Consider the following 23841-nt stretch of genomic DNA (forward strand, 5'->3'; position numbering starts at 1 on the left):
CAGCACATACAACGGCATAGAATTAAATTATGTTAAAGGGTCCACCAGCTCATTCACGTTTGATTTGTGTGACGTCATTAAGTGTGCAGGAGCTAGTAGCAGCTGGAGAGCATATGATGTGTGGGTCTGTAATCACCCTATGATATGCTCCAGTCATGCTTATTGGAGCCCCTCCTGGGGCAAACACATACATACATACACAGCAGGTCAGTGGTGCTCCTGGGAAAAATGAGGTAGGTTGGACAGGAGTAGGATGGCAGCCAAATGTGCCGGAAGGCCTGCAAGGAGTAGTAATTCAAAGGGTTTATTCTGTTTTTCATAACCCTGTCACCATCTTCTTAGGTCCATGGAACATACTGCCTAAAGCCGAGAGCCCGGGAGGCGTATTCTATCTGGTAATCAGGGTGGACATGTCAGGAACAGATTCGTTTGGGGTAATTAGGGTACACTTAGTTTACCCCAAAGCCTGAGTCACACTTAAAAACTCAATGACAAATCTAACTGATAAACTAATAATCTCGGCACCAAACACGATAGGGCAAGCGGAGAATGCCAATTCATTTATGCCAAAACAAGGTAACTATACATGTTTCAGGTTTTCTACAGATAATGTAAAGTACCACGTGGGAGAAATCGACCCTACTTGGTGTGCCGTCACACCCACGGGAAGAACCACGAATAATGTGAGTGACCCGAGCACATTAATTGGAATATGGGCAAGAAGTGGGTTGTATTATTATTGTGGGCAAAGCACCCTTTTGGTTCGTGTCCCAAGGGGAAGCGTAGGGACATGTGCGATGGTGCCACTGGGAGCTCCACTCATACTGATTGGAAATCAGGTAAAGACTATTCAGCAACACAACACATGTACCTTAGCAGCCAGACATAAGAGACACATTTTGGCAAAAAGAGGGACCCAGGGTATACATGCATATGACCCCCGGTTAAACTCTCCGACTAGGATAGACTCCATAGGAGTGCCCAGGGGAGTTACAAACGAGTATAAGCTGGCAGACCCAGTAGCTTCAGGGTTTGAAAGTATATTCCTTTGGATAACGCCTAATAAGAACGATGACCGCATTAACTACGTTTATTACAACTTGCTGAGACTCTCTAGCCTTACCAGGGACGCCATGGAACAACAATACTGCCCCAGATGGCTCAGTAACCCGAGCTCTGGAGGGCCTGAAAATTTGTCTAAAACCATGCATGAGCACTCAGGTATTGAAAACCCGCTGGCATCCTGGATGGCATCCGTGTTTGGACAATGGAAAGGTGTGGCTATATCAGTGATGTGCTCATTGGCTGTATTTTTGGGAATATTGGTCATCGCTGGGTGTTGTATCATTCCTTGTGTCAGAGGATTGTTGGTAAAGATAGTGGCGAGGGTTGCGAACCCTGGCTGGGTTGAGGGCATCTACCAGATGAACCTGGAACCCATAGAGTGGGGCAGGGAGTGATACAACATGAAGTATGGTGACATTCCTGTTGGAATGTCAAAAGAGGGAATGTTGGGATTCAGAGATTCTTTTATTGCTACCATATAATTTGCCTTATGAAGAATGTATTAATAACATGTTTCACAGTATCATTTATCAGTAATATTTCCTACAGGGTTTATATTGCATTGAATATGTCTGTCATCACATTGACCTTTCTATTTTTATAGGTTGAGTTCATTTTATACACAATGCATAAATGTGCTTGGTTAGAGTTAGGGCTGCCACGATTTGTCGACTAGTCACGATTACGTCGACTATCAAAATCGTCGACGACTGATTTAATAGTCGACGTGTCGTTTGAAGCTTTGTAAGATCGCAAAAGACGCAGGAATAAGTACCGTAGTAGGATTTAAGAGTGTAATAACGGACTGAAACAGAAGATGGCAGCACTGCATGTACAAGGATGCCAGCTGCCGTTAAACCCCGAAGAAGAAGAAGAAGAAGCACCTGTGTCCCAGAATTCATAGCGCGGCCCAGCTTAGTTTCCAACAATGGCGGTAGCTAGTTAGTTTTAATATTACTCTTATTATTCTTTCTGGGTCACAAAATAAACATTTAACATATTTTCAGGCGAGAATGTAGCTGTGTAAACCTCAAATATCGGCTCAGTTTATCAGGACACCACATATTTTCAAAAGCGCTCCGACGTTTTCGGAGACGTCTGTTACCCACTAGCTCGATAGCTAGCCGGGGGCTAGGTCACTAGCGCCGTGAGAACACCGGACTCCCGGCAAATTGTTTTCAAACCCACCGCCGTCTTTCGTGACTCAGGTTAAATATATATGAGTCACTTAGATAAATTAAAAATGTTGTTGTTTGGCTTTTTTTTTTTTTTTTTAGTATTTTATTTGTTCCTGAGTAAATCGGTTTGGCTGAGATTAAAGTTATAGTTTTTACACAGCTGAATAAACATCAAGCAGACAGCTGATTATCAGAAGTGTGAGATGCTGGAGAATATACTCCGGTGTCCTGTTATATTTTAGATAGCAAGGAGTTTATTAAACTTTACCGAAACAATCTGCAAATTTCATTAAAATTGAATAAACTATCATCTTGTCTTTATTTTTAGTTAGCACCTTAAAAGCTTAAAGCTGTAAGCTAATGATAGTTATATAAGAGCAGATGCTGCTGGTGCAATAAGCTGTAGTTTTACGTCCAGTGGATGATGATCTGATTAGTTGACTAATCGCATAAATAATCGGTGACTAGTCGACTATCAAAATAATCGTTTGTGGCAGCCCTAGTTAGAGTTGATGTTCCATTCTAGAAGGTTTTAAGCTTCACTGGTGAGAGTGTCCAGATGATACATGCTGAGGGGAGATGAGAACATAGCAGGTTAATTGCATGCACGCTTACGATACACATATTAATCTAGTAGCAGGTCTGAGCGAAGGCCTAAGCGTCTTCTGCTTCAGTTTGAGACTGGCTGCAAAGTACTCTACTTAGTGATTAATGAGGAGGGTCCAATTATTAGCTCTCAGAAAAGCTAAGACCTGAAGTTATTACCTTAAAAGGCAAGTAATGTAGAAAGGAGAAGTTATATGTCGGTGTAAGGTTATATGTACGTGATGTACCCTTGTCTGCACGGGTTGAACTTTTGCCCGTCTGTCACCATGTATTTTTGAACTGTATTGACGTAGGTGTGATATTTTATCCTATAAAACCAGAACCCATTGTATTTTTGTCAGAGCAACCCATTCCGTATGCTGACGGTTGGTTGTTCTCCTGTGATAATAAAACTCATCGTTTGATTGCACTTTTCCGGAGTCTCCGTCGTTTGTTGTCTGGTCTAAAGTTGATCGATCTCGCAACACGTGGCACATCCAACATACTGTTTTACTTTAGTCCATGACGCGCTTACCTTCAGGGTCATACGTCACATGAAAACCAAAATAATTCCAAGCGCCAGATCTGAATGAGGGTGGGTGAGGTTCAATTTGCCATGTTGCAAGGAGAGCTTAACTTCTGTCTCGCTAGCTTGCCCTGCCCTCTTCCTTCTGATGATGCTATCTGTGTTGAGCGCTCAGTGGATCTGCGCTCGACAGTGCAGCCTAGGCGGAGTAGTCGAACGCAGATTCACTGAGCGCTCAACATAGACAGCATCGTCAGAAGGAAAGTTGATAAAATAAATTACAAATTTTGTATTGTTCGATACATATGCGTACCGAACCGAAAGCACTGTATCGAACGGTTCAATATCGATACGAATATCGTTGCACCCCTAATATATAATATTCTGTAACTCTGTAACTTCTGTCAGTGCTGTGCTTTTGGAAACCGAATTTCCCAGAGGAACCCACCCGAGGGATTAATAAAGTCTTATCTTATCTTATCAGATATACGAGGATCCTTCGCAGCACAGACAGATACAGTGACTGCCAAGACACCAACTGGGTTCAAGTGTCATGGCGTTTGGGCTCCGACTAGTGACCTGGACAGGATGACCGCAGTAAACACCACTTCTACAGCACGCTGGAAAAGAAGATCAACGTTCCCTAAACTTCAACCACATGACCCGATATGGGGGAAGCAACGTACCCAAGGAATTCAAACTGTGGACTACTGGACAGAAAGTACTCCACACATTGTTCCCCTGGGTGGGAACCGGGAAAAACATGCTGAGGATCGAAACTCTGGACTACCGCTTTGGACTCTTCTTGAACGCTTCGTGCAAGATCAACGAACAGCAGAATAAGGAAATCAATGCATTACGGATCACAGTGATGCAACATCGAGTAGCTTTGGACATGATACTAGCAGAGAAAGGGGGACTTTGTGTCCTCTTCAACAACACCTGCTGCACTTACATACCAGACAATGTACACTAAACAAACATGACTGACGCCCTGAACGCCTTGAGACAGATCCAGCAGGCCCAAAATCAGGACTATGTGAGTAATACAAGTGACTGGTTTTCTTGGCTTTACACAGACCCCTGGCTACAGGTGCTAAAAAGACTGCTCATCGGAGTTGGAGTATTTTTACTTTTATTTTGTGTTTTTGTAACATGTATCCTGCCATGTCTAAAAATCATGATTAACCGTATAATCGTTTCCACTGTAGCTGCATACATAGCCGTGACAAATGATGATGATGACGCTGACCTGTTGGAATGTGAAGACTTTGTGTGATTAATGATGATGTGACAGAAAATGTACAACAAGATGTTACATACTGATATGTCACTTAAAAGTTATGCTGACAACAGGAATTAATACATTCGTTCAGTGACATGAGCATGTGCATATGTGATTGTGTGTGTGTGTGTGTGTGTGTGTGTGTGTGTGTGTGTGTGTGTGTGTGTGTGTGTGTGTGTGTGTGTGTGTGTGTGCGCAAGGTCAGAACTGCTTGTTCAACTTCTTACTATCGCTGTGGAAAGATTCAGATACAAATATCAGAACACGTTTCATAAAGAACAATCAGTTCTGAGTTATGAAAAGAACAATCAGTTCTAAACAAGGAAAAGGTCATCATGCAGTATTCTATCATCAATAAACTTATATCACTAAAAGCTTATACTGACTACTCAGTACAGTTTTCCATTGACACTCTTCTAGCACCTTGAGGAGCTGTTGTTGTGATTTGTATAAATAAAACTGAATTGAACTGGTCAGTTCAAACACTGACAGAGTAGGTGTGATGTAGCTAAGTGGGAAACATGCTGCTAAATAAAATAAATGAGCTTGTAAAAATATGAAGTAATAATAGTAATATTTACAGCAGTACTATCAGTAAAAAAAAAAAAAAACCCAAATCAATACATGTGTAAGTGCTGAACATAATATTTACAGCAGTGTGTGGTTTGCTGCATCCTGCTGTTCAGGGTTCAGTTTATCTTCTATAAAAAAGCAAACAGACTCTTTGGACCGGCTGTGCTGAGTCTGCAGTCTTCATGAGACGCCTCTCTCCGAGTTTACCTCAGAGCTTCTTCCCTCCAGATCTCACAAACACAGCAGGCCCTCCTGATCCAGGATGCAGCTTTTGTTCAGAGTTTTTCTGCTGGCTCTGGTTCTGCAGAGCGGCAGTGCTGAAGCTGCCGCAAAGGAATGTGACCTCCCACTGAAGTTGCGACAGGAGGTACTGCACAAGGTGGGAACTCACAGAAACATCTGCCAAGTCACTACTTGTTGACTGAGACCTCTTTACAGTGAAAGGAGGCTACAAACATATATTTGGTAATTTTTCGGTCTCTTTATTAACAGAAGAGGTCGTTATTTGTTCTATAAACAAAAATCTCAACTAAGGCTAATTTAAAAATTGAGTTTTAAGTACTATGAACATTCAATGCATTCTGGAAAAAAGCATACAGTCAAGGCAATTACATCGTAAGAAGGTTAAATGTTTTTCCTTTCCTTAAAATGTCTTCAAGGTATTCATTACATTAAAAAGTATTTGCAGTATTATTTGTATCTCCTATGCAGTTTAAGGGCAGATGCTACCACACGGTTCTACTTTACCTACATTTCAAGTAATATTAGGAAACTGTAATAAATCCAGAAAACAAATGCTTGTGGGTTTACCCTAGTTCCTCCTCACAGGTGTTTGAGTCACGATGGGTTCTGGTGGAAGCGTTCTCAGATTATCCAGCAGGTCTGAGGTTGGTGAAGCATGCCAACAGCTCCCTGATGGAGATGAAGGAGGCATTCAACAATGAAACCTTTCTGTTCATTGAGAGAAACATAGTGTAAGTTTGTCAAACTGAGGACAGACAGCAGTTCAGTACCTGCTTACTTTCTGCAAAAGTTTTTTTTTTTTAATTTATTTATTTTGTTTACAGCTCTGGAAAATGTCTTGTGTTTCAAGTCAACATGTCCATTCCTGATCCCGAGACTTCGAACCACAGCATGGTTCTGGACAGCCCTGGTAAGTCCAAAACAGGCCCAGACTAGACCTTTTATTAAGTCATTTGGATGTGAAAGCAGCCAGAGAAATGTCATTAAAAGATTTTTCAAAGTATAAAAACAACTTTCCTAATGTTGTTTGATTTTGGTTGGAAGTGAGAGGTTTGTTCTGATGATTCACAGCAATAAAAAGAAAAAACAAACACTAACACTGCTACCATGATGTCTGACCTACTGAGATAACACCACAGAGCACAGCAATGTTCTCAGTATGGCCACAAGGTAGCTAACATACCAGTGGCCAAGAGAGTTAGACCAGAACCTTGTGAAAAGGATTTTTTTTTTTTAAACTTCCACTTTTTATTTATCAAGTGTTAGGCAATTAAAGTTGTCAGTTAGGTTTTTAGAGATCAGAATGTTGACATATTGGTAAAACCTCAACCACAGGAAAATTTTCTTTTAAAATTCCTTTTTGTATATTACAAAATTTGTACTTTAAAAAAAGGCAGAAATTGGAATTTCTGATCTCCAAACTAAACTACAGAACTTTTTTTTAGGGGGACGCCTGTCTGTCTGTTTGTAGCATCAGTCATGGGGAACTACTTAAAGAGGAAAACAAAATCTTCCAACGAGGTCTCAACTGTTAGTCATTATTGTGGTGAGATGTTAATGATTTTTTTTAATGTGTTCCCATTAGGAGTTATGGAGTTTGGCGGGTTGGTGTCTCCATACAATGATCACGGCCGAGCAGATGTTTACCAGGGCTGTGAAGACTGTCTGACCGTTGTCTACAGCGGCGTCTTTCAGGGAATTCCAGGAAGGCTGTTGCTCATCTACAGTAAGAATGAAACACCCTAACTTTACAGAGTCATCAGTGAGAAACTGAACAGAAAACTCATGCAAACAGGAGGCAGAAGTGTCCACTGTGCACTCAGCATCACATCATACCAAGTGAAACACAGACAGTGCCCTGAAAGAAATTCTCACTGAAAAAAGGAACATCTGAAAGAATTTGACTTTTTTTAAATGAGCAAATCCTAATAATAACGAAAGTTTCAGAAACTTTAAAGCTGAGAGTTCAACAGGATCATATCGACCAAGGTGACAATCTTCTGAAATGGAAAACACAAAGCAGAACTCAACACACTGAATTTAGCAGGTTCCCCACAGAGCGTTCTCATGAAGCTACAGTATTGTGAAAAGCCTTGAATGTTTCTGAAAAAGCCATGAAAAGGAACTAGACCACAAAACTAACTAACTCCAAATGCAAGAGCACCGTGAATAACAAACCTTCCCCTTTGCTCTTGTTGCTATCTTTCTGTCACAAGTCACTCCTGACACTCGACTCCACCCAGCCCACCCTGACTGCACTCTCTTCTTCACCTCTCCGTGGATGGTGGACCCCAAGTTTGTTTTTTGTTTTTTTTTCAGTGCTTTGAATTGTTTTTCTCTGCCTTTCAGGAAAAGAAGGGAAGCATACGGACACTGATGAGCTGAAGGCGGGTGAGAGCATCCACAGGAAGCTGGCAGAGTGCCTCAAGTTCAATGTTGAGACAACCTTCATATATGACGGCAAGGCAGGTGAGAGAGAAAATCTGGAAATTAGCTAGCATTTACACTACCTGTTGAAAGGGTTAGTGGTGTTAGTGTGAATAATGCCATTTTCTGCAGTTTCTTTGAAACTGCCTTGCACGGGGTTTGAGTTACCAGCACAGACACATAAACACCACTCCAAAAGTTTCCTGAACAGAAGACAAAACAAAATGATTAACTTCTTACTTTTCAGAGTTGTACGAGCCAGGGTTCACTGACTGATGCTACACAACAATCCAGCATCAAATAAGGTTCAGCCACCCTGTTAAATAGGGCACAGATAATGGGCTCATCAGCAGCAGGTGATTGTTGGCAGGTGTAGCTGGCGAGAACAAGAGTTCTCTCACACACACAAACACACACACACACACACACACACACACACAAAGAGAAACGGTCAAAGGAAAAAGAGAGAGATGGGGAGTAAACACAGAACAAAGCAGGAAAGGCGGCAACAACAGCAGGACCCTGTCAGAACAGGCAACATTTGGTTTGGGGGTTACCACCACGACAGCCACCAATCACCTTTCAGCCGCAGCTCAGTGCAGCAGCTTCAGCAATGGAGGTGCGAAACATGGTCCATTCGGACTCAATGTCCGCAGTCTCCCTCAGAATGCTGCTGAAGCTCTGCCAGAGGTGTACGATGAAGATCTCGGAGACCGGGGCCTCTGCTAGATGTTCCCAGCACACCCTCACTATATGTTTAGGCGCACCATCTCTGTCCAGCGTCCTTCCCCCCCACCTGATTCAACTCGCCACCAGGTGGTGATCTGTTGACAGCTCAGCCCCTCTCTTTACATATCCAGAATATGACTAGACACTCGAGTCTGGTGATACAATTACAAGATCGATCATTGACCTGCGGCCCAGAGCGTCCTGGTGCCATGTGCACTTATGGACACTCTTGTGTTCGAACATGGTGTTCATTATGGCCAAACTGTGGTTTGCACAGAAGACGACAGCCAGGACCCGTTTCCCTGCCGAAGGCGCAGAGAAGACACCAATTTGTCACATAAAATGACCTCTTCATCTTCTTTCTGCTGCAGCAATGAAAGTACTGTTGATGAACTGCCTCTGTGTGAGTACATTGTAACTAGAGATGGGACGATACCACTTTTTTATGTCCGATACCAATACCGATATCATAAATTTGGATATCTGCCGATACCGATATGAATCCGATATAGTGTGTTTTTTAATCAATAAAACGTTTTTTTAATATCTTGCTGCATTTTGTATACGTTTATACTCAAGTTTAAATAAATAACAACACTAAAGCTATTCTGTTATACCTGTATGTAAAAAATACACTGCGCCCAAAATATTTCATAGTTCAGCAACACTGATCAATCTAATAAACTTAAACCTACTCCATCCTCCTTATTCTGGTATTTTAAAGAGTACTTAGCAGAAATATTAAGCAACCTAACTAATAGGGTTGCAAACTCCCAGCAAAAAAAAAAAGGGAACCACCCCCCACCCTCCACCTCATGATGCTTAATCGACATAATCAACTTTAATTTGATGCAGAGGGAAAAATGCACAGAAATAAATTATTTTTCAAGAATAATTAAATAGATTCAACATCTTTCTTCAACAGAATTGCAGAATTCACAGATGGTACTTTCCCAAAGGAAAAAGTACTATAGCTTACTAGGGTATATTAGACTTAACAGTTACTATATACAGTAATGGACTTCTATATATTTTACATCAGATTAAAACTTTGGGTGTAAGAGTCAGATAATTATTTATTAAAAGCTAGAAATTTTAAATGAGAATAAGAAAGAAAAGTATGTCTTTGTGCCCCCTTTTCCCTGTTCATGCCCTATCGGCCCCCCTGGCTAAACTTTGCTAGATCCGCCCCTGCACAGTTACCAGCCGTCAGCTGTAGAAAAAGATCCTGGTGTAGAAAGTAATATTAAATAAATTCTAACAACAGGTTATCAAGTTTAAACGTGCTGCTGTTGTTCAGCCGCTGGTTTCCTCTTTCTGGTGAGAAGTGGGCCAAAAACAAAGAAGAGAGACGGAGTCGCGACAGAAAAGCCGATCAGCTGATCATTAAGCAGTTTCACGATTGAAGTAGCATCAGGAGAGAGAGAGGCAGTCGCTTCATATATCTGTTGTTAAGCTTAACGCTGGAATGCTTTACAGACATTCGGAGATGAACTTACACACTTGCTTTACTTCTCTCTGGGATAACTTCTTCGGAGATGAAATGCTGGTGAGGCTACAAATACACACAGCCGCTCTATCACGTGATGCATACTGCTGCGAGGTGCTACGGTTATGAGCTGAGTTACGCCGTGTAGCAAGTTTTGTGAGGTGCTTTTTTGATATTTAATGGATCGGATTACATTTTTTATTTCTCGCCAATATCCGATCCAGTAATTTGGGTCAGTATCGGACCGATACCGATACGTAATATTGGATCGGTCCATCTCTAATTGTAACATCATGATATCAACAACAATGGACCTGTTTTCACCCTACCCTGTACTGTCATTAATAGACGAGTTAGGAAAATATAACATTTGAAGACAATTGCAGAAAATAGTAATGAAACTAGGATGGATGATATTGCCCACACATAATATCACAATATTATGATGAGTGATTAAATATTATCAGTGTATTCTCACAATAGCACTAAATTTCACGATATGACAAAATACAGAAAAATACACGGTAGCTTTGAGTGCAATAACTTTATTGTGAAAAATGGGTCCTTTTGGGTCCTTTTCTCTTGTAAAGAGTTCTAGGCCAGCCTGGTCTGTTTCGGCGAAGTATGGCATACATCTACTTTGCCGCGATGATGTGGTGGTCCCCATTTTTAAGAAGGGGGGACAGAGGGTGTGTTCCAACTGCAGGGGAATCACTCTCCTCAGCCTCCCTGGGAAAGTCTATGCCAGGGTGCTGGAAAGGAGAGTCTGTCCGTTAGTCGAACCTCGGATACAGGAGGAACAAAGCGGTTTTCGTCCTGGTCGTGGAACACAGGATCAGCTCTTTACCCTCTCATGGATAAAGTGTGCATGGGAGTTTGCCCAACCAGTCTACATGTGTTTTGTGTACTTGGAGAAGGCATTCGACCGTGTCCCTCTGGGTGTCCTGTGGTAGGTGCTGCGGGAGTATGGGGTGTCTGGCCCATTGCTACGGGCCATTAGATCCCATACAACCCTCAATACCCTCACCTATGGTCACAAGCTGTGGGTAGTGACCGAAAGAATGAGATCACAAATACAAGCGGTGGAAATGAGCTTCCTCCGAAGGGTGGCTGGCCTCTCACCTTAGAGATAGGGTGAGAAGTTCAGCCATCCGGGAGGGGCTCAGAGAAGAGCTGCTGCTCCTTCACATCGAAAGGAGCCAGTTGAGGTGGTTTGGGCATCTGACCAGAATGCCTCCTGGGTGAGGTGTTCCGGGCATATCCCACTGGGAGGAGGCCCCAGGGCAGACCCAGGACAACCTGGAGAGTTTATATCTCTCAGCTGGACTGAGAACGCCTGGGTGTTCCCCCGGACAAGCTGGAGGAGGTGGCTGGGGAGAGGAAGGCCTGGGCTTCTCTGCTTAGGCTGCTGCACCCGCGACCCGGCCATCATGAATCATCATGAATCGTGAATGATATGATATGGCGTACCCCTAATTAGTAATACTAAAATAGTTATTTTTACAGGTGCTCTGATGAAATTTGCAAAAATGGTTGAAAATCAGCTGAACCATTTCCTCAGAATAATTTTCAGTGTGATAGATTTTCTATGTACAACTTATTCCTGAAAGCAGTGAATGAAGCCCAGCTGTAAAGCTCTAGCAGCTCAGACTGAATATGCATGTTGTCACAGGCTGGGTCTCTGACCCAGCGCTCTGAGTTCATGTTTGTATTTGTCTCATTTTGTTATGTGATTAGTTTTGTGTCATTTCCTATCTGTCTTTAGTTTGGGCAGTTATTGTTTATTGTTCCTCTGGTTTTCTATGTTTTGGGTTCTTGTATTATTCATCACGCATTAGGTTTGTTAAGTTTGTGTTGTCATGTCTAGTTTTAGTGTTTCCTGTTTTATTCTGACAGTGTCATGTGTTCTTTGTTCATTGTATTTAGCTTTCCTCTCCTGGTCCTGCCATTAGGTTTATGTCAGTCAGCTGTTCCCCCATGTGTCTCCACTTCCCCTGATCACCTCATGTATGTATTTAAGCCCTTTGTTTTCTGCATGCCATTGTCGGGTCGTCTGTTTACCTCACCTCAGTCATAGTTCTAGTTTTCGTCTGTTATTTCCACGTTAGTTATAGTCTTTGCCTGTTTATTTGACCTCAGTCTTAGTTACGGTTTTCGTCTGTTATGTATTATTAGTCTTAGTCATGGTCTTTACTTGTTATTTTCCACCACAGTCATAGTTTAGGTGTTGGTCTCAGTACCGTTTTAGTATTTTGTTTCTTAGTGTCTTGTCAGTTTACTTTGGTTTCCTGGTTTACTTCTGCCGTCATCTAATAAAGCCTCACCTTTCTGTTAAAACCTTACTACTCCTCGTCGTCATCTGCTTTTGGGTCCTGTTTCCACATACATCGGCGCACCCCGCCGTGACACATGTCTTCGTGTGCTGATGCAGAAAATGTCTAAATGTTGTTCTGCTTGATTCTGATCTGCTGCTGAGTCTCTCATTAATCAACATTAAACATTCATGTCTGTGCTACATGAACTTCACTGTGATTTTACTTCATAGCTCACCATTTTATTATCAAAATCTGATGAGATCTCTGAGTGAAGGAAGTGGCACTGGCAGGGATCGTTTTGTTTTGAACAGTAACATGACATGTGTAATGCACATTTTTATCTGAGTGTGTTTAAGAACCTGAAGTTGAGAGTCTGGTTTAGAGAGAGTTGACTGTCAGCATTGAGACTAACAATAAAGCCATGACCCAAAAACACAGAATCAGAGCAGAAGCCTTCCTATGAAAATCATAAAAGCAAAAATCAATGACTCAGTAGTGTTGCAATGAATCAATTTCATTAGACTGAGCTTCTTTATTGTTCTAACAAATACGAATCAAATAAAATCGAAACAAAAACTTCAGAAACACCATCCTGTCAGATGATGTGGTTTGGTCCCTCATCTGTAGAGACCAGGGCTGTGTAGAGATGTTTAAAGGAGAGGGTGCTCAAAGTTAAAAAAGGGGCACATAGAACCAGGCCGAATAACAACAACACACATTCCATCTAGAATCTAATATGGAATCTTATCATACTATATCACTGTCATCAGGTGGGGACAAAGCAAACGTAGGCCATGTTTTACCTAATGGGTACAATGTTGCTCCTGCTGATGATAGTGCTGGAGGGCAGGGCTCCACTGATCTGAGACTGTAGGCGTTAAAGAGTCCACAGGAGAGATGGGAGCTGATCAAGTGTTATGAGATAATAATACAATTCAAAGATTGGTGACAGTGCTTGGAACTATAAGGCAACAAACTGTGAGAAAAAACTAGACTCTGCCTGTGACTCACTCTTTGCCTCTCTTCCTTCATCTCATCATCTCATCTATTACTCTCCACTTGCTGTCCATCTGAGAACAAGGCACAATTTGCTGTTGTATTAATCTGTTCTTTAATTATCCACACTCAAAAACTCCTGCACCCAATCCATAATAAAGTAATAATAGAAACCGTTATAGAATCAAAACATTGTGTTTATTATTGTTTTTATACTTGAATATCTCTGCAATGCAACAACTGGTACAGGTGTTATTGTTACCTGTGCTCTTTGTAATCCAGCTGCTGAGGGATCCACAGCCTCACACAGCTCCTTATGTAGCTGTTGCTGTTCTGAGAGTCTATGGTGCATTTGGTGTGATATGCCCATGTAGAAAGGACGGCACTGAGACGCTGGACTTGCCTTTACGCTGGGCTTCTTTTTTATTCTATTATTTTCCTTTTTTTTCTCAAAACATAACATTTAACAAAAGACTAATATATATTTCTACAATACAACATCATCAAAGTCTTTCTTTAAAAGTTCTAGCTGAAACCAAATCTGTTATCATGTAGTGGCAATATTGAGATCCCGTTTCTCTTTATTCTTTCTTCTACCTTGTGTTCCTGTTTCTCTTTATTATGTGAATGCCTTACTACATTCACACAATAAAGAGATCCTACACCCGTTTTAAGCACAAAGTTCAGCTTCTTCACCTCTTTTCAGCACAAATTTGAGCTTCTTTACCTCTTTTCAGCAGATAGTTCTGCTTCTTCAGCTGTTTTCAGCAGATTCCACTACACGGAATTCACACTACATTTTCGCAGGAAATGCAACTTTTTCTAGTTCTAGTTGCTCCGTTTCTTTGGTGGTTAACTACTCCCTCAGTTTTCATCCAATTTCCACCATTAAAACTTTAAACTGTTCTGCTCCTTCTGCTAATTCCTGCTATATCTTTGGGTTCTGATAACTTTTGTACTTTTTGAATTATTAATAGAATAGAATAGAATAGAATAGAATTCAACTTTATTGTCATTGCACATGCACAGGTACAGGGCAACGAAATGCAGTTTGCATCCATCCAGAAGTGCTTTAGTGATATAGATATATTACAATATATATTAGCAATAATATAGATATGTGAGTATATTACAGAAATGGGTCTATTATGGTATGTTATAATGTACACGGTATGAAGTATGTTGTGAATATTCTATAACTATAAGTATGTACAGGCTGTAGTGAGTACAAGCTATGTACAGGATATGAACAGGATATAAATATGAAAAACTATACAGAATATGAAATAAATAACTTTACAGAATCTGAGATATACAGCTATACAGAAATGGGAACTATGCAAGTTGTAAACAGTTGTAGGATTAAAGATTATCGAATGTACAGAATGATTATTTACACAGAGCTATACAGTAGTGCAGTTAAGATAAGTGAGGGTGTAGATAGAAGAAGAAGAAGAAAGAAAGTGTACTTTATTGGTCCCCGTGGGGAAAATCCCTCTCTGCATTTAACCCATTCACTCAGTGAAGCAGTGGGCAGCCATTGGGCGCCCGGGGAGCAGTGTGTAGGGACGGTACCTTGCTCAGGGGTACCTCAGGGTAGCTGTTCAGGGGAATCGAACCCCCGACCTTCCGATCATGGGGCCGCTACTCTACCTACTGAGCTATCCCTGCCCAATAGTTTCTACAGAGGCTATATAAAGTGCTAGTGGTTGTGAGTGGTGGTTCAGTCCATGTTATTATTGTGTGTTTGAGGGTACAGTTGTCCATTGTGGGTGTGTGTATGTTCAGTCCATGAGTTTAACGTGGGTCAGATGTCAGGAGGCAGAGTTCAGGAGTCTGACAGCTGTGGGGAAGAAGCTGTTCCGGTACCTGGTGGTCTTAGTCCGGAGGCTCCTGTAGCGCCTCCCAGAGGGCAGGAGGGTGAAGAGTCCATGTGATGGGTGACTGGGGTCTTTGATGATTTTCCCAGCCCTTTTCAGACACCGCTTCCTGTAGATGTCTTTTATGGCAGGAAGTGGTGCTCCGGCGATGCGCTGGGCAGTTTTCACAACCCTCTGCAACGCCTTCCGGTCCGAGGCAGAGCAGTTCCCGTACCAGACTGTTATACAGTTGGTCAGGATGCTCTCGATGGTGCAGCGATAGAAGTTCACCAGGATGTCTGAGGACAGGTGGTTCTTCCTCAGAGTCCTCAAGAAGAAGAGGCGCTGGTGAGCCTTCTTGACCAGCTTGGAGCAGTTGGTCGTCCAGGTGAGATCCTCGGAGATGTGGACTCCCAGGAACTTGAAGCCGCTCACACGCTCCACAGCCGTCCCCTTAATGTGGATGGGTGGATGTGGGTCAGCATTCCTCCTGTAGTCCACGATGAGCTCCTTGGTCTTCTCGGTGTTAAGCAGCAGGTTGTTTCTGTCGCACCACTCAGCCAGACGATCCACCTCCTCCCTGTAGGCGGCCTCATCGTTGTCACTGATGAGGCCAATCACCGTGGTGTCATCTGCAAACTTAATGATGGTGTTGGAACCATCAGCAGGTCTGCAGTCGTGGGTGAAGAGGGAGTAGAGGAAAGGGCTCATCACACAGCCTTGTGGTACACCGGTGTTCATTGTGATGGTAGATGAGCAGCGGTTATCCAGCCGGACATGTTGGGGGCGGTTGGTCAGGAAGTCCAGTAACCATTTGCAGATGAGGGAACTGATGCCCAGGTCTGTCAGTTTCCTGATGAGTTGTGAGGGGTGGATTGTATTGAATGCTGAACTGAAGTCTATAAACAGCATTCTGGCGTAGGTGTTGTTGTTGTCCAGGTGTGAGAGGACAGAGTGCATTGCGATGGAGACTGCATCCTCTGTGCTCCTGTTCTGGCGGTATGCGAATTGGTGGAGGTCCAGGGTGGGGGGGAGACAGGATTTGAAGTGTGCTAGGACCAGTCGCTCTAAGCACTTAGTGATGATGGGGGTGAGTGCTACTGGGCGGTAATCATTGAGGCAAGATGGGTTGGAGTTTTTGGGTATCGGGACGATGGAGGTGGATTTGAAGCAGGCCGGTACCACAGCGTGGGCCAAGGACAGATTGAATATGTCTGTGAGCACTCCTGCAAGCTCCCCAGAATACGCTCTGAGAACACGCCCGGGGATGCCATCAGGGCCTGCAGCCTTGTGGACATTGATCCTGCTCAGCACCGCTCCTACATCGGTGGGGGAGAGAGTCAGAGGTTGGTGGTCTGGCGTCATGTCTGCTTTGGTTGTGGTTGTGGGGTTCCCTCGCTCAAAACGAGCATAAAAGTTGTTGAGCTCGTTGAGGAAGGAGACATCAGAGGATGCGGGGGAGGGTTTGGTGGTCCTGTAGTCTGTGATGGTCTGGAGTCCTTGCCACATGCGTCGGGGGTTGGAGTTGGAGAAGTGTTCTTCTACCTTCTTTTTGTAATGGTGTTTGGCTTTTTTGATGCCCTTCTTTAGATTAGCCCTGGCTGTACTGTAGGCGTGTGCATCTCCTGACCTAAAGGCGGTGTTGCGGGCCTTCAGGAGGAGACGAACATCCCGGTTCATCCAAGGCTTCTGGTTGGGGTACATGGTGATCCATTTCTGGGTGGTGACACTGTCTGTGGTTTTGGAGATGTAATCTAGTACAGATGAGGCGTACTGGTCCAGGTCTGTGTGGGTGAACATATTCCAGTCTGTGTTTTTAAATCTGTCCTGGAGCACTGCGTCTGTCCCCTCTGGCCACACTTTAATTGTCCTCACAGCAGGTTTCACACGTTGGATGAGTGGTGAATACCGAGGTGTGAGGAACAGGGAGAGATGGTCCGATTGTCCAATGTGGGGGAGGGGTGTGGCTTTGTAGGCTCCAGCCAGGTTGGAATATACATGGTCTAAAGTCTTGTCTCCTCTGGTGTGGCAGGAGACATGTTGGTGGAATCTGGGGAGGACTGTCTTTAAGTTGGTGTGGTTGAAGTCGCCAGCAACAATAAAAGCAGCCTCGGGGTGTTGATTCTGGTGTTTGTTAATGGCTGCAGAAAGTTCTTTCATGGCCAACCTAGCATTAGCGTCGGGGGGTATATACACGGCAGTGAGTATGATAGAGGTGAGTTCTCTGGGGAGATAATAAGGTCTGCATTTGACCATTAAAAACTCCGCATTAGGTGAGCAGTGACTCTCAGTAGTAGTGGAGTTCATGCACCAAGCATTGTTAATATAAATGCACAAACCTCCACCTCTGGTCTTGCCGGAGTCATCTGCTAGCCTGTCGGCTCGGTGTGTGTGGCGTCCTGCTAACTCGATAGCATTGTCCGGGCAGCTGTTGTTCAGCCATGTTTCGGTGAAAAACATGACATTTGAGTCCATAATCCGTCTGTTGTTAGTGATGGAGAGCCGTATCTCATCCATTTTGTTTGCCAGAGAACGGACATTGGCGAGAAAAATACTGGGTAAAGGCAGCCGGTGTGGTGTTAGCTTTAGCTTAGCCCGTAGCCCTCCGCGCCTACCTCGCCTTTGTTTACGATCTCGGCGCCGTCTGCGTGCACTTCCGCCCGGCCGGGGAGAGTGGGCAGCCTCCGGTGTTCTGGAGATCTCTGGGATGAGTCGGAGATCGGCGATAAAACTGTTGGAGTTGTGAGTCCAGATGTCCAGAAGCTCTTGTCTGCTGTAGGTCAGCAACGCACAGCAATTCTGGACGAATAATCCGGTTAAAAGTAGATAAAAAACCGCTAAATAGCAGATTCTGGAGAGACACTGAGCCTCGCGTTGTTCACGCGCCGCCATCTTGGTTGGAGGAAGCTTTTTATGCCATTTTTTGGCCCATTTCGATGAATAGGACCACATTACGAGTGTGCTCACTGATGTTGCTCGCCGGGGTGAGCTGTGTTTTAGCTCAGTGAGATGAGCAGCTGTTTTGAGACTGGGAGGTCTGGGTTTGAATCTCGGCCATGGCAACTTTTTCATGTCTTTTCAACACAAATTTCAGTTTCTTCAACCCTTTTCAGCAGAATTTTCAGGTTTTTCACCTCTTTTCAGCAGAAAGTTCTGCTTTTTCAGCTGTTTTCAGCAGATTGTACTACATGGCTTTCACACTGGATTTTCGCAGGAAATGCAACTTATTCTAGTTTATTTATTTTTCTCCTTATGGTAACTGAGAGATGAGAGCCATTATATCTCCCTTTTCCCTAACCAACAACAACAATAACATATAAAAACAGCTTTTTATACAACAGTATCAACTAAAACTTGTACTTAACAGAGCCTACCTAATACAAAGAAAACAGCACACAGTTGTCATCAACAGCGTGAATAGCAACTGCAACATTCAGTGCTGTTAGCAAGGATTAGAACAATTACAATCTCATAGAGAAACATTAGAACTAAGTGCAAGTCAAAAAGCACCCAACTAACTAACGAGTATTAGCTTAGCATGTTAACTAAAAATTCTACTCGGGAAGAAAGTTAGTACCAATGCATCAAAATGCTTGTAACTTTGAGGGTATGTGCTAGTACTGCTTACAATCAAAACAGATGTTGACAGTTACCAGTATGAGAATGTTTTCACTAATACACATACAAAATTGACAACAGTATCGCTCACAAGCACCTACCACCAGCTTGGGAGTATTTTCGTTTGCTGAGGCATGCGCTGTGCAGCAATTTGGAACCTTAACCGTTGCAGTTTGGTATTTGTTCACCAGGTGGCTCCAACTATTCACAAAGCACATCAATTTTGAGGAACTTCATTAAGCTGTTTTCTAACTCTGTTACACTTATGTCACTGTTTCCTCCTCATGTCCTTACTGTGCATATCTGGACAATGATATTTCATGAGTAATAATTTTAAAAAATCTATACATATAAAACACACACACACACACACACATACAGTGACATTTTAAATTATCTCCAGAATACTGTATATACTATGGCCACAACTTTGCATCATGGTGCTGATCCAGAATCCTTCCCTTATTATTTATTCCTAGTGCTATAATAATAATAAAGTAAGAATAAAACATAAAGTAATAAATATAAAATAATGTATTTATGATGATTCAGTTTGTTTGACTATCCTCTCTGTGCAGGCAGAAACTTTATTAAATGTTTTAACTGTAGAGATACAATAATGTTGCTGCTGTAAAATTAACATTTTGTCCTATTTGAAATATAAATATAATATAATCTGTTTCTCAATGTATTTTTAAACACTGATTTTTCCTAATATCATAATTATAATCATTCATAATTATATGGATATGCATATTAGATAGTGTTCAGTCAAATATAAGTCCTCCACAAAGGCAGGAAAAGACCTGTAACTTACTTTAAAACTAAACATGTTCCCTAAAACGGTGACAGAGCTACAGACCCCTGACAGCCTTACCCAGCTAGCAGCTGTGACCAGCACTACTTGTGCAGTTAATAACAGGACAGGTATTGTTTGTCACGCTGTTGCACACACAGCACGCTCATTAGTTTCAAATTGTCAGTTGCCACAAGACAACTTACCAACGTGTCCATAATAAGCTAATACTGCTGTGTGCTATAGACTACAGTGTACGCAGTACAGTTACTTACTGGTTTTTGATGCATCAGTCTGCATCTCCCAGTTACTTTGTCTGTTTCTCCTACAGCTTCACACCGCTCAGGCGGAAAAAATGCGCGTGCACTTTGCGAGCTCGTTTCTGGTTCGTAACCAGTGCGCTCTGCTGTCAAGGGCGATCATTGGGTAATGGTAGTCATGTGACTGATGCAAGCCAGATCCTTTAATCTAGCAAAACTGTGATTAATAGCTAAATGTTATTATTGACCAATGTTCCCTCTAATTTTTCATGTGTCTGAGCGAACACACAAACTCCCTGAGCGTCCCTTGGACCGCTGTGAGCGACAGCAGATGTGTGCACTGTGGTCACGCCAGCATCTAATCCATCCAAGTTACATGGTTTATTAAAATAATCAAATTACAGCATTTACATTTATGTTAGACTACTTTTAATTAACTGCTTTAGCCCACTTACAATGAAAATGTAAAAAATCTTGTTCATGATCTGTGTAGTATGTTAACACTATTGGAAGTAAAAATAACTTGAACTCCAATTTTAAAAACACAACTTTCTTTCTTTTTCTTTTTTTCATAAAGCTCTGACTTGTATTATGAGTCTGTGGTCTGGGAGAGAGTCTGTAACTCTCTGTCTGCAAAATATAGTATATAATGACCAATGTTGGGCAATTAATTATATAGTTACTTCTTCAAAAAAGTAACTCAGTTTTTTGCAGCTTTTTTTTTTTAATGCAGCCAAGGCGTTTTTAAATAAACATTTCAAACTATTTACAGAACAATCAGCTGTTCTGCATCAAATCTGATGCCACACAAATTATTTGTGCCGCTCCAAAAAATAATTTCTGTCCACTATGAGATAAAGGAGAACAACAGCCTGATACCTGCAGGCCTGACAGCAGCAGATGTATCACTGCTGTAACACCTGTAACACTCAGCAGTCGCCTCATTGTTCTGACACACACAACAAAACTATTGACTACACTACACCCTAACTACACACTAACTACACACTAACTACACAGGATTTGCGCTAAACGTCGCAAATCTCTCACATCTCAAAACACCGCCGTCACTCCTAAAACTTCCCCCCGTGTCTTAACAGCTAGATGCCACGTTGCCATATCATTTTTTGATTGGTCAACATGGTACTTTTTTCTTTTCTTTTTTTTTTTTGTGTCCCGTTTGGATCTTTAGCCATCAGAATTGTTGTCTTAAGGCCAAGATAGATGCCAAGCGGATTTATTTTACCAAGTGGATCATCATGGCCTTGCCATATTGGTCCATTTGATTGACCTTTATTATAATTATGAATTTATTTTATTTTCAGTTGCTACAGACGGGACAGACATGACTGGGGGATAGGACAGGGAGAAAGAATGAAAGAAAGAGAGGGAGAGAAAGAAAACCAAAGGGGAGAAGAGACGGTGAGAAAGGGGGGGAAGAAAGAAAAAAAAAAAAAACAACACACCTGGATCACCTGTATGGAGATAAAAAACCAGAAGAGAAAACAAACAACAAAGAGCAACATAATAAAAAAAATGGCACCATCACAATAAACTAGCTAGCAGTAGATATCAGTAGATACTAAATAATAAACGATATTGTGCAGCACGCAAGATAGACAGCGCACAATGTGCTTTGAGGCAGCAGCCAAGCAAGCTGTAGTCCGCGTCTGTGAATACCCGTGTGTACACCTGTGTGCATACCTGTGTGGATCAGCATGCTTGCATTCCAAAGGTTTCTCCATGTAACGATCTGCTAGGGAGTGTGGGGAGCCACAGCCCCGTCCTCCAGGGCATGAAGCAGGTATGGAGGAGATCAAAACTCCAGACATCCAGAGGCCCCCAGAACACAAGAGACCAAGGAAGACCAACAGAGGGGCAGCCGCGCCACTGTCCCAGTAAGAGCTGAGGAGAGTCCCAGATGAGGGCTCACTCAGCAGTCGCGGAGCAGAAGCCAGGGGGAGTTGCAGTGACGCGCCCGTGAGCTCCGCCGGCAGCCAGCCGTGCCTGAGTGACCGAGCCCCAGGCCGAGAGGCCGGGGGCACCCCACCTCCGAAGTGGCCCGAGCGAGCCCCAGGCTCCAGGCCCCGATAAGCGGCCGCCAAGGAGTGAGCCGGTGTGTACCCGGACGCCCACCCCCAGACACAAAGAACCACCAACGCACCGACACCTGAGGGAGTCCGCCACTGGCAGGGGAAGTGGTGGTGGGTGGAGATAGGCCTCCAAACCTTGGAGGGCCTGAGATGTCCCCAGAGAGGTGGCGTCTGATACCCAACCTGACATATAGACACAGACATACAGGCACACACAGACACAAACATCCATTCCCACCCTCATGCTCTCATATGCACTTACTCCACACTCAACCAACGTGGAGACAGACATAAAGAGACGCTGTACACACGATCACACTCCCCAAGCGTACTCTACGAACCGGGTCTAGGTACCCTTGCCCCTGGAGGGGGGAACTGCACCCAGACCCAGGTGGTGTTACATGGTACTTTTTTTCGACCAATAGGAAAGGGTGGGGGGTTGGTTTTGTTTTTGCTCACAGGTGGAGAGTGCTTTCGAGCGTTATAAAATGCCGTTTTTACCGTTTCTTCCCGCAGTAAATAAACAACGACAGTATTCAGGAAGAAAACCAAACATTGCAGATATTTTTATCATAACTCTGGTTTTACGTGGCCGATCAACACAATTTAAAAACTGGTATAAAGTCCACACTTTGTCCGTCAGTTGTTCCGTCTGTCCTGCTTACATCTCCAGTGGTTGTCCACGTTGTCATTAACATGGCTTCACTCCACATCAGCCACGCTGCTTTGCTAGATAAAACACCGGTGTCGGCACATAAGGACGCTGTCATCAACGACGTTGATTAGCTGCGTATATACGAATGTGAATCGCATCATTGGCTGGACTATGGGATAAGGTGGCATCGTTCTAAATACATACAGGAGCAGCCAGTGACTTACTGACTAACACTACAAAACAGAATTGTTGAAATTTTAATTTTAATTTCAATTCAGGTTAGATTATTTTTGTGCACAACGCAGATTTTCTGTGCGCAGAGACCGTGCCAGCAGTGCGCAATTGCGCACATGTGCAGCTTAGAGGGAACATTGTTATTAAGGGGTACAGGCAGGACTCCACATACACACACACACATGAAAAAAATAATAATAATTTAAAAAAATTCTAAAAATTTGCCTCAAAAAAAGGGCACTTGGGGCACCCATCAGGGAAGGGGCAGGTGCTCAAGCCCCTTCTGCCCCCACATCTGCACATGCCTGGTGGGGACAGCTGTTGGTCCAGGCCTGCGTGGAAGAAGGTGGAGTAAAGCCAGTGGTGTCGTTAGGCCTATTTTAGGGGTGCTGAAGCCTCCCTAAAGCTGTGTGACAGGTCAAATTGCTGACTCAAGTCTTGTCTGTGTTTCTGCAGATTTTTGTCTCGAAAAGAAGGAAGAAGAGAGAGACGCCTGAAGACGACGAGACGAGTTTTAGTTCAGAATCTTGAATTTGATCTGATGACTTTATTTCACTCTGAAGAGTAAATACTGAACCGTAACCACAAACTTTCAGTTGTGTTTGATTTCAGAGGATACTGTTGAAGTAGTGTGTGTGTGTGTGTGTGTGTGTGTGTGTGTGTGTGTGTGTGTGTGTGTGTGTGTGTGTGTGTGTATTGGGATATTTTTTGTCTTAAAATATTTAAGCCTGATCTTTTTAGGGCAAAGTCAGAGTCAGGATTCAGATTTATCACGTTAAAATTACAAGAAAGGAAAGGAGGAAAAAAGAAAAGGCAGAAAAGGAGATAGGAAATGAATGAAATGGATGAGTAAAAGGTGTGAAAAGAAAGCAGAGACCATGTAAAAGAGAAGGACAGAGAAATCATGAACGCGAA

General features: G+C 43.0%; 1 protein-coding gene across 1 annotated transcript; it reads left to right on the forward strand.

Annotated features, from left to right (window-relative positions):
* The first annotated feature begins 5363 nt into the window (after window positions 1-5363).
* Window positions 5364-23726, forward strand: LOC120729296 (saxitoxin and tetrodotoxin-binding protein 2-like). The gene is made up of 6 exons (XM_040024837.1): window positions 5364-5591; window positions 6041-6186; window positions 6280-6365; window positions 7041-7181; window positions 7805-7924; window positions 23383-23726. The coding sequence occupies exons 1-6, from the start codon at window positions 5475-5477 to the stop codon at window positions 23421-23423; spliced, it is 651 nt and encodes a 216-aa protein (XP_039880771.1). The 5' UTR covers window positions 5364-5474; the 3' UTR covers window positions 23424-23726.
* Window positions 23727-23841: the final 115 nt, after the last annotated feature.

Source organism: Simochromis diagramma, unplaced genomic scaffold, assembly GCF_900408965.1.
Source record: "Simochromis diagramma unplaced genomic scaffold, fSimDia1.1 OVJJ01000297.1, whole genome shotgun sequence".
Lineage (NCBI taxonomy): Eukaryota > Metazoa > Chordata > Actinopteri > Cichliformes > Cichlidae > Simochromis > Simochromis diagramma.